Source organism: Patiria miniata, unplaced genomic scaffold (assembly GCF_015706575.1).
Source record: "Patiria miniata isolate m_02_andy unplaced genomic scaffold, ASM1570657v1 HiC_scaffold_14, whole genome shotgun sequence".
NCBI lineage: Eukaryota > Metazoa > Echinodermata > Asteroidea > Valvatida > Asterinidae > Patiria > Patiria miniata.
In genome coordinates, this window is record NW_024037052.1 from 3803636 (window position 1) to 3815844 (window position 12209).

At 41.4% G+C, this 12209-nt stretch overlaps 1 protein-coding gene across 9 annotated transcripts in view; it reads right to left on the minus strand.

Moving 5' to 3' along the window:
- The window catches only part of LOC119721913 (filamin-B-like), a 134986-nt gene extending 123615 nt beyond the window's left edge, over positions 1-11371 (minus strand). For 3 of the 9 annotated variants that reach the window (XM_038191859.1, XM_038191855.1, XM_038191854.1), the window contains exon 1: positions 11097-11371. In XM_038191859.1, the coding sequence (XP_038047787.1) occupies positions 11097-11155 (59 nt within the window). In that variant the 5' untranslated portion in view covers positions 11156-11371. Of the gene's footprint in view, positions 1-3048; positions 3192-11096 lie in introns of those variants that run through there. The other 6 variants (XM_038191864.1, XM_038191861.1, XM_038191860.1 and 3 more) reach the window with 4 other exon arrangements.
- Positions 11372-12209: the final 838 nt, after the last annotated feature.

The window sequence follows — 12209 nt, forward strand, 5'->3', positions numbered from 1 at the left end:
ACTGTCATTGAATGTAAATAACAAAAACTGTCCCCCAGTGAGAGCGCACTGTGCATGGGCTCTATTGAGATCAACATCCTATGATGTCACATAGCATAACAATGACATGGGTCATGCAAGAATGTACAGATCTCGATGCTTACCCCTCAAAAGGGAAAAACTCTGGAATGTTTCTTAGAATTTTCCCTGTGACATAATCATACTCGCCCCCGTAAATAATTGAACTGGCGATGCAAAATGGCGGCCGGCGCATATAATATATAATATATATAATATATATTACATCGCATGTGGTTTCCATGGCCAAACAACCTCGTTCCAAGGGACTAACTTCGAACTCGAGGCTTGTGGGAGCGTACTGCTCGACGCCATGGGGACGAAGTTGCCACATGACCACAATGTCTCCATGCCCACAGAGAAGCCCGTTCGGGTAAATTTCACCCTACATTTATGCTATAAAAATGAAATAAGGCTAACAATGAAATCCCAATATGTACTCCCGGAGGGGAGACGGGCTTACATTAACAGCGGGATCTATTCTTTTCTTTATCAATGATTATATACAGACAATAAACGGCCGACTGCGTCAAATATGTGAGAACTGATGGATTGTCATTGTACATGTCCACTGCAAGCAGCTAAGGGCGTCAATCGCTTCTCAAGGGGGGGGGGGGGGGGGGGGGGCACGTACACCTTGATGGGAACTAATGCGAGCGCGAAGTGCGAAGCCCTAACGGTGTGGTAAGCTACGATTTTCATACGGGGACGAAAAAGTGAGGGGGGGGGGCAAACGATATGATACCACCCCCACACTTTTTAGTGATCCCCTCACCCCCCCCCCCCCCCCCGATTGACGCCTATGCATAAAGCGCACGTGCGAACACAATTTGCAGACTTTGATTTACATTGTTCATCCGAAAGGTCGGGAGCTATTTATCATCTCCGCGATTATAATAAGCCATATTTAGCTCCACCAACTGTGCAAAAAAATATGCATATTATAACTGTTGACACCTGGTCCTTGTTCCATGTTTAACAAGTGAAGTGAACCACTGCCAAAAATTCGACCTTAAAGTACTCCTTGGCGAAAAATCCTGACCTACATCAGTATTTACAGTCAAGATCACTATAGTTCCAGTATCGGGGCACAAATTGAACCATGTTTAAACTTACAGTTCCACGTATCGGGGCACAAATTGAACCGTCATGACCGTGTTTAAACTTGAGACGTTTTCCAAGATGTAATCGCGCCAGGTAATGTGTCTGGGGTTCACGCCAGAAAACTGCACCAGCGACACCAGAACAAACAGGCACCCTGCCGGGCTGTATTAACCTTATGGTCCCTACAGCAATAGAGAAAGGACACATCAGAGTGACGGCCCCTAAAAAATACTGCAACTAGCCTCCGAGAACCCACCAAAAATAACCGGTCCTTTCCCGGGGCTCCGCAGACTACACCAGCCAAGGACACCACGTTTGATTGAGTTCAGAGGGTCAGACATATATTAAACTTCTAGTTGTAGTGGTCATTTTATCCTCATTTTATCCTTCTGCTTCTGAAGGGATTGATAAACCTCAAATCAAGTATTTTGGGTCCTCATTCCGCACAGTAGGTATTTGTTGCTTCTTGTAATAACGTTGGTTCAGTTTCAGTTGTTGCTTCTGTAATAACGTCTGTTAAGTAAGTGTAAGAAATACATTCATGGAAGTAGTTTATCCACAACTTCAAAAGCATTTGTTATGTTTCCTGTTTACGAGCAGGTAGATTTGCACAAGATTTTATATTCAAGGCTGAATGTGGCTACACTCATGGAGGAATAAAAACACTACACTCAATAGGCCTAATGTTTTTAAGTCAACCGTTGGTGGTAGGTCTTATTTTGTACTTGATGCTAGCATATTTGTGGAGGTGGAGGTCGACCATAAATAACAAATATTTGAACAGCGAATGTTATAATTCTGTAAACCCAAAGGAACAGAAAATCAGTCAACACTGCGATTCTATAGAATAGTTTTTCCTAAAAGGAGGCGGAGCTAGTCTGGTTGCAAAGCGATGGTGGGGGCTTTCCAAAGACACTAAACAACGCAAACACAAAAAGACAAAGATTAAAAGAAGTCTAAAACCCGCAGTGATAACGCTAAATTTACTTGATGACTTAATGCGTCCGTGTTGCCGATTACGTTCCAGACAAGGGGTACGTGATTTAAGTTTGTGGACGGTGCATGTGGACAGAGTTTTATCTGTGCAAAATCTCGATAAATTTCTGAAACATCAAAATTGCTCCAAAGTACCGGTACTTTCTTCTTACGTATTCATTGTTGTTTCAGAACCACTTATCACATTTTTAGGCTTAATTTATGTATCTGTAAACCTTTAGAAAACAAAATAACCGGAAAAACTGGGAATGTGCTGTACAACAGTATACGAGGCGTCGAAACAATTCCTTTCTTAAATTAAAAAAGTATACGTTTTAATAAACCAGAGCCTTGTCTAGTAATAATGGCTTTACTTTAGCCAACTGAACACAATGTCAGATTTTACTGGAATGTTAATGTCTTGCATGGAATTGCCAGTGAAACATTTTCGAAGCAAGGTTAATTTCGGTATGAATAATCTCAAAAAAGTCCCTTTCGCTTATTACCAAAGAATGCCGTAGTCTATATCATACATAGGGCCTATGCAACACCATGACCTTTTCACAGCAATGTGCTGCCTAATTATTTCTACACTGCACTGTGAGTGCTGAAGAGTGCACCAAAGTTAATCTTTCTCGTTGAACCATCAACTTCTCAATCCCTTCATAAGGCATCAATAATTCACATTAACGCATGATGCGGTCACGGCAATGCTATGCCCACCACGTGCATTCTTCATCGATATGGTAATACACTCCGAACATCATGGACGAATATGAAATTACGGAATGCACACTGTACTGCGGCAGCCAAGTTGCAGTCACCCAGTCGCCCTCGAACTCTCCCGTTTGAAAATCAATTTTATTCCGTAAAAACAAAATGCATCGCCTGCCTATACCGAGTTGTACTTACCACACTAGAGCAAGAAATCACAAGAGCTTCTGTTGATGTCCTGTCCCGAAGTTGGGTGTTCCGAGGGTTAGTTTGTCAAGATTTTACCGGGTGGACTGAACTTCTCAGGAGAGGGTTCGGAGGTGTCGTACGCTCGCTCGCGAGTGAACGTGTACCGAGAAAAGAGGCAGACTAACGCCTCCAAAGCAACGGGTAGACCGGACCCCAAGCTGGGAGATCCGACAGCAGAGTGGAAGAAAAAAAAATATTGCTTGGAATTCCACGGCCGTTCGTGTCGTCTTACAAATTCGCTGCTGAGTAAAGATGCCGAGCTACTGACGATAAAACAAAAAACTCGAGGCCAGGCTCTGGTCTTGCAGGACTTTTATGTAGCTGGAGGGACCGCACTAGAGGGGGAAACGAGGAAGATACGCCCCCTTGTTTGTGGGTTGTGTCGTAAATAAAATCAAACAAACACGATTAAAGGAAACTGGTTTTTAACCCAACTAGGACCGTTGGTAAACACGAGTACGCGAACTATAATGCTCCCGGGTAATGCAAAAGGAATTCCGCAAAATCCACAAAGCAAACTGTATGAACTTGAGAAACAGACAATACAAGGTCATTCACCTGGGCACAAGTATTTGTAGAAGTTCTCCTGATCGATCTGCAACTTCAGTCAAAGTAGACGTTACGCAGAGGCAAGATTTGATTCCAGTCAAATTGCAGTTAACTTCTCCCAATGAGTGCTACTGAAAAAAAGCCGTGTTTGTTTTTATTATGCTGTATATTTTTGTTTGGGTAAAAGAAGGTCCCTGTTCTGCATTGTCAATGCGACCTTGGGAGAGCCGAGTTGGGCTGCTCGCATATTAGTTAAGTTGGTGATAGGTACAATTGAATTCGTTTTTCCTGCATGATCGAACCAATTTCTTTTTATTTTTGTTTGCACTGATTCAACTGTCAACTTCAAATCTGTAGCCTCCGGCCAATCCAACCAGTCAAGGACATGTTGGGTTGTTTGTTTGTTTGCTTGCTTGCTTGTTTGTGTGTCTGCTTTTCGGTAGGGTTATTTGGTTTGGACGGTGTTTGGAAATTTGTGCTGGTATAATTACGTATGTACAAATTACAATCACGGTAATAATAGCCCCTACTGTCCGGTGAAATAACACAGGTTTTGTAACAGGAATCAGTGAGGTATTCAGGGGCGGATCCAGGTTTTTTGTGTGGGGGGGGGGGGTTCAGGCCCGGCAGATTTTGTGTATGACCGATTGTTGCGGACGGGCAGACATATAGTTATAATGCAACACATTGTTAGTTATGCACTTATTGTTATAAGTTTTCTTTTTGGATCAGAGCAGCTAGGGTCGGCCGACCGTCATTGAAAAAAAAAACTTTTTTCCCCTCAATTAGGCCCAACGCTCAAAATTTACAAAATTTAGTTCACATTTTGTTTGCAATCCGTTACACATCCATGAAGAGGTGCAAGCCAGCTAGTCGGGCTCCCCGGCCTGACATTTCGGTCTGGGAACCAGACTCATAGTAAGACTACAACATTTTTTTCCAGCATCTATGAACACAACACTTCTTCTTACCGTACACTTTGGCACTTTCGTAATATGTATGATTGACTTTAAAGGGAAGATACAACATTTGCAAACATCAAAAAACGAAATGATCAAATTATCACGAAATACCTTACTGAATTGCTAGGGATTGACAGCCTGCATCCTGTAAAATGGTGGCTCCTGGTGTGCTGACATTTTTTAGAAAAAGTGTATTTTTCCAATGCTGGTCGGCCGACCAGCGTTGGAGAAAACTGGCTTTTTTTCATATTTTTTTCATATTTAGTTATTATGCATTTTCTTTGCAATTGATTACACACTTGTGAAGGGGTACAAGCCTGCTAGACTGATTATTTGACCTAACAATTCCCTTAAGTCTTTACATTTTTCCGTTTCATCTTAAGTAGGGTCAGGAACCAGACTACAAGAACATGATTTGTTGTCTTGGTTTTTCCAGCATCTACAAGCCCAAAACGTGAAACAAGTCAGTAACAATATTTGCTATGACATACTTATCCTCCAAATCGATTTATTTCTGAAAAGTGCAGCAAAAGCAAACATAGACCACCAACCGCAAATCCCAAATCCATCCATTTCTGAAAATTACAGCAACTGTTGCGCAATATTACCGGTAAGTGTCACATGTTATCCCGAAGTGCCCTTCTGACTTACTCTCTCTACATTTGTTGATAATTCTCAGTTTATGCAGAACATCCTAGCATGCTGCCAATTCTATCACGGAGGCCCCCTTCAATGGCGAAAGCGTCGTTGTTAAGATAATCCGTCACAGCGCAGTTGCTTTGTTCACTGGATCACACCCCCCTCCTCCGATTTTTGTGCTCAACAAAAAAGTGTTGTGTTTGTGGAAAACGAGTTGTGAATAACGACCAGACCATCTTATTCTCTCAAATATCAAGGTTTGAAATTTCTAGCACCAAAAAAAAAAAACCGCCCAAACGGGCGCGTGTACAGTTATGTTCATAAACGATTGTATTATGAACAGCGCCATCTATAGTGTCCAAAGGTGTCCACCCCCCGGTTTTTTCGAATTATTTTGTTACATAATACATGCTGTGTGCATTGAGATTCTGAATGCCTCATCCCCGGCCTGCCTCAACCCCCCCAACCCCCCCCCCTCCCCCCCACCCCCAGTTCAGTTATCGATGCGGATTTACGCCACCGGTTCATGACGATTGTTCAAGCGAACATTAACCCATTTCCACTTCTTTCTTGAGGACTCTGCCCCCTGTGGTCTTTTTTGTGGTTGCATAAATTCAAGTTTGCCCGTAAACACTCTTGACACGGTCGTGTTTACGAGTTCAAAGAATTCATGTTCAGCTTAATGTTACCGGATCATTGAGGTACATTTCCAACCCTATTGTCCGCAAAAAAAGTAACCCGCAAAATGGAAGTGGTATCAGGGTCAAGTAATGTGAAGTTAGGAACAGGAATAAACAAGGTGTTTTTTTATCGGCTATTGTTGCCGGATATCAGGGATGTTATAACGGTTTCACGGCTCATCGTGTTCACAGGATGCTGTCAGATAACATACCACGCCACGGAAGTGGCTCGAATTGTCGAGACATGAAAGTGCGTCGCAAGAGGGCGCTATTTAAATAGAGCATGACCAGCATGACCGTCTTTGTTAAGTATCCAAATAAATACTCAATTTTATGTCATCTCACGGATTGTTGAAAAAGTTTCATTGTTTAATAATTCCTTGGCCACGTTTTGCTCCTTTCCCTCTTCCTTTCTTTGCTGTATTATTGTAATTAATTGATTTCCTTTCTTCTAATGTAGGCCAATGGATATAATAAAGTATATATGTATATTCATACGCATGTGAATATTTTGCTGTTAATTTAATTTCTTTTCAATTCAATTCAATTAGTATACATGTTTTGACCTGATACAATTCAGCCTTGTGTATGTACATATTAATTTATTAGCTTAATTTGTAATTACGGGTTCCAGGTTTTGTACAAGCATATGCTTTTTACCTGGATCCCTCGTATCATTTCTGTCATTCTTTATATAGATTCTTGTCAATTATGTTTTTGTGATATGATATAAAAAAATAAACCATAAACCATAGTGACTCATTCATTGTACACACACAATGAACAGTACACAGTCAAGGATTTTACGAAGATCATTCTACCTCCATGCAACGACCAACGACTATAAGCACTTCTTTATGCTCATTACAAAATGTAGTTTAATTGAATTTTTTTCAATGAGACTGCTCTTCGAAAGGCGCCTGACGGGGTCGTACAACACAAACAATACGTTATTCTTGATATAAATAATAGAGACTTTATGCAATTTGTTGCGTGATTATCTAACGTAAAAAGCGAAAAAGAAAAAAAAATCAATCACGCACAAGCTTTATAATGTTCGTTGAACTACAGTTTTCCTCCTTGCTACACGTTAGCAGGGCCTGGAATCCATAAGTTCAACCATGGAGGATTAAGAACGTTCTTATTTCTCCATGGTTCAACAGAGAACGCAAAACAAACAACGAACAAACAACCCAACAAACAAGACAAAAACAAAACAATGAACCTTAATGACACACAAGCTGATTTTAGCCAAAATACACGAATCTTAACTTCCGCAAAAGCAATTCTTCAAAATCAGAACGATCGGAAGGCTCATCATCTCAAGATGCAAAATATTTCAAATTCAATTTGGACTTGTGGCATGGTTAAAAAAAAAACACACACACACACACCAAGACTTATGCAATGATTATTATCACTTTCTCTTAAATTAGACAAGCTGACAGTATTCACCGAATAAGGTTATACAAGTTCCCTAAGATGCCACGCCCATAGCTACACAGATAACGCATGATAAGGTGGCAAACCATTGCAGCATCATGAGGAATATGGTTACGAACTTGGCTCATCCATTGCAACTCAGTGCTGAAAAAAAAAATCACGACTGAAGATGGACTGTAGATAATGCATCTATTTATGGAAAACTACCGCAGTATTATCTCGTCACATTCCTTCATCACAGATATAAATCCACAATCTATACTAGCAGCTCTTGATGATCAAAATGCAGCGGCAGCGTCTCCAAAACCCGACGGACAAAGTTCAGGCGCGATTCTATTGGCAATTACTGATTGTAACCTGCCAGTGCAGTGCTTTGCCCATAAATCGTCGCTGTTAGTTTGACATCGATGAGTCTACTGCTGTTCTTTATAATTACTGATGTAAAATTATGTACCATACACATCGAGCGAAATACCATAGGAAGACTTAATAATGAGCCTACTTGCCTACTTGTTAAACTACTAGGTATTTGTTGCAGAGCAGTAAATAGGCCCGCAATTGCCTACGCCGGTCAAATCACGATTTGCACGCCCTCATTTGTTTTGCTATTGGAGCATATTGTCGGCCATGAACTTGAGGGTTTGTAAAAAAAAAAAAAAAAAAGTGGAAGCCGTGAACAGGACTGTGAGCTCGTATTTCTGTGAAGTATGGATGAAATTGGGCCCTATAAAATGGCTCTATTTTGCAATGGAGCGCAGGCATCATTAATTAAAATGGCGATTGGGCAGGGCTACTTTTAGGGGTGATCATCGTTGGATGGAATTTTCTCCCAGACTTTATCGTTAACCCTCCAACAATTGAGCAGCAAATGAAAGATGATAAAAATAAGCTTTAATTTGATGTTTGTCTCAAACACCTTGAAGAGCTGTGGGTATTTTGGTTTGAGTTTCTGGAGTCGGCGTACTACTACTAGGCCGGTGTAATGTTAAAATTGGAGTCTCATGATGAAATACGGAGTCGCCGGTTGTAATGCGCAGGCTCAGAGGACAGAATTAAAACAGTGACAAGTCACGTGTGAAGGTTGTAGTCAAAAGAGACAGGATTTCGAGAGTCGAATTTCATAATGACAAATTTCATATGTGGTAGAACGTTCAATCAACGGTACAGTACTGTTGATTGCAGTAGTGCCACCGTTTAGTCAACGACTGTTTCATACTCATGATTTAGAAAGTCAGGTCTCGTCAGCTTGTTGACAGTTTTTGAATGTTAATTGTTGTAATAATAATTGTACGCGGGAATGGGAGTGGTTGAACTTATTATTATTAGGTTAGGCTTACGTCACTTCGGCTCGAACCCACAGCTAAGGTCACGTGCACTATACCTCATTTCTTTGAGCTCTCATTGGTTCAAATGTCATGATGTGACCTGAGGTCAACTCTTGTGCTTGCGCGCGGATAAAACTACTCACAATATTAATGCTTCACGTTTCTGCCATTTCCTTAACAAAAAAGGCGAACATGTTTTGTAAGGTTTAAAAATGCTCTAGGATAAGTCTAAAAAAAAACTGGGAGTGCACAATAAGCTCTGGCGAAAAATGAGACGCCGGTGGCACATAATGGTGGAATATCATACGTTTGGTCAATTTTCGGGACAGACAGACAAACCATCATGACCGATTGATCGGCCACCAAGTGCACCCCGCCCACCTTTTGGGGACATTTCCTCATTCAGGAAACCGTTCAACCGCTAGGGGCCGGCAGTCCACCGTGTTCGTGGAAGATGTTGCATGCAGCGCAAGAACGAGTGCACAATAATTAAACTCTGGCCGTGTTGCAGGAAGTCTTGCATAAAAGTCTTGCATGAAATCGATCAAAATGATCTCTGCCAGAGCTTAAAAGTGCGACGACGCAACACAGATGGCACATATGGAACACCATACTTTTGGTCAATTTTCGGGGACAGACAGACAGAGCGATAGACAGATAGACATACCGACCTCAGTCTCATGTAGAAGCTACTGCCAGAGCTTAAAAATCAGGAATCATTGTATTGCGATAGCAGCGTGTATAGTGATTTCGAATTGAATTTGGTCCTACATGTATACTCCTACTAAATTCTGCTTGAATATAGATGACAAGGACAGGGACTACACAGGCATTTCTTGGCGTAAAGCGCAACATGTTATGTCAATTAAAAATTCCCCAGATGGTCTTATCTTGTCGTCGTTCACACCACAGTTCCCTGCTAATCACTCAGTCATCCCTAATGCCAGCTGTGTGTGTTTAGCTTCTGCCTAGCGCCAGCGGTCACTGTCCGCAAGCATTTACCGAGTTTTCTCCATGTTTGGAGGGGAGGAGAGGCCGTCCAGCGGCCCGCCTGAATTCCTGACAACTCATTACAGGGCAGGCTGAAGTTAACGATGTCAGAACCAAATACTATGGAGTAGAATGCAGAGATTATTCGTAATTAACTATTAACTTTCCAACGATGAAACTATTATATGGTCGAATATAAGAAATGCAATATTTTGAGAAAAGAATCACTTCAGTCAAAACTCGATTAAAAACTCGATAAATGACTCTTAAATCGACGAATGCAGTGAAGTTTCACTTGAATAGTGAATTTTTAGTATTTGGGAAAAAGGGCGAAGCCCTTGATTGGGGAAGTCATCCATAAGTGGATTGAATGAAAAACTGCACATTCACCTAAGTTAAATATAATTTTGAAATGACTACCGAATTGTTTTTTGAAGCCCACAAGAACTTCACAAAAGAGAATTTGGTGTGTGTGGGTTTTTTTCTTCAGATTCGTATGAACCGCAAAACCGTAAAAAGGATTAAGAAGGACTGTTTGAAAGTCGTCAAATTTTCGATATGTACTACAGGATTGAATTTGAATTAAGTCATCTGTTTAGATTAGACGGGAATAAGACTGATGCCTGTACCGCTTGAGGAACTTTGTTGAGTGAAACTACCAAACAAATATCAAATTTCCAGACAGTCTCAAGTCGAAATTGGCAACTGGAGGTAGACATGCGCGGAACCACGAAAATAGAACACAGTGTTTCGGCCGAAAAAAAAAATCATACCCACGCCCAGGCTGGATGCAAGAAAGAAATTCGATGCTGGAAAAACAGCACCGGCACCTGTACCCTGCACAACCCTCTCCGGGTCCCCGCGTTGCCCAAGGCCGATGGCTCAGTGGCTCCTTACTTTATTATGCTCTACGGCGAGCTCGAAATCTTTTCAGAGATTCGTTTTGCAGCTTTTCAGAAAATCCCCCTTTTCAGACCGACCTCCGTATTAAACACTTCCAAAACAATAAACGATCGCCGCGATGTGACAAAATACGACAATCCTTCAGTTTACATCGAGGGCACAACTTTTGTCCGTCCGGAATGCAATTCACATAACGCGAGTTTCCTTTTTAGAAGCAACTTTTATTATTGCTCTACTCTTGGCTGGTCAGATTAAAAGTCAAACTTTTTTTTCGTGTGTACTCTTCCTTGTATCCTGCAGAATGACACACAGATTATTTACTGATTTACAGAACTTTGTAACGGCATTACATAAACTGTTACATTACAAGCAAGTCAGTTTTTAAATCATCGGAGAAAAAAATTGTTCAGAAATGAAAATAAACTCAATGGCACGGTAAATGCACATTTTTACAAACAGGGAACCATTGACATGATGTTTAGCCCAAGATGTGTTTATGTACATACCTGATTGAACTGGGCTTCGGCGGAGCCGCAGAGCCTTTGGCTGAGGGTTTCCAGCTCATGCTGAACCGTGGCAGGCAGTTATTCCTTTGAGTAATTTCACGAGGATAGTAGTAGTAGAACTTAGAGACGACCCTTGTGCAAATCCTCCGCCTCTCTCTCTAACCTCAGAACTTGAACTTTTTGGCCGGGGAAGTCTCGACAACTTCGGGGACTATATTCGCTATCGAACAGAAGCCTTGAAGGGAAGTGTTACACTCAAGCTCCTGACCAAATAAGTTGCAGAACTTTTAAAGAAAAATCCACCTAATTGCATGAAAGTAGATCCTGTGGGTAAAAACCGGTAATGGAGCTTTCTGATGTCAGGTGTTTAGCTGATGCCCCACCGTGTGTTCAACGCAAGTGTGCGGCCTACTTGTACCTAGTGTCCCGTTGAGATGAGAGCAAAGGTTGGATCCCAGCTCCTACTAGTGACAGCATGACAAGTGCTGTTGTTGCCCACGTAGTACTAGCCCAATCAGTGACTTCCAAGGATCTCCCCACTGCCTCCCCTGTTATCCAATAGAATCCTTTCTCCACCCAGGGATTGGATCGACTGTAGACGTTTATGGTATGGGTACCGTGGCTTGAAGGATTCAGCCCAGCGGCTATTTTTTTTCTGCAGTACTGTACAAGTGTATCTCGGATTTTAAGACCTTGCTTATCTTTCAACATTCTTCTTACTTTCTTTCTAAGAGGGATGAGTTAAACGCACTGTAAGACCAAGAGAGAAAGTAGGGTCGTTAAATATCCTACCCTATATTCGGAAGCTAATGGATTTAAAGGGAGTATACAACATTTGCAAACATCAAAAAAACAAAACTACCATATTATTACGAAATACCTTACTGCACTGTTAGTGAATGACAGTCTATAGCATCCAGTAAAATCATGGCACCTGTGCTGACATGTTTAAGAAAAGTGGTATTTTTGTATCAATTTCCAACGCTGGTCGGCCGACCAGCGTTGGAAAAAAACTGCCCCCAATTTACCATATTTAGTTAGTCCACATTTTGTTTGCAATTGATTCCACTTCTATGAACGGATACAAAATATTACAAGCCAGCTAGACTGGTT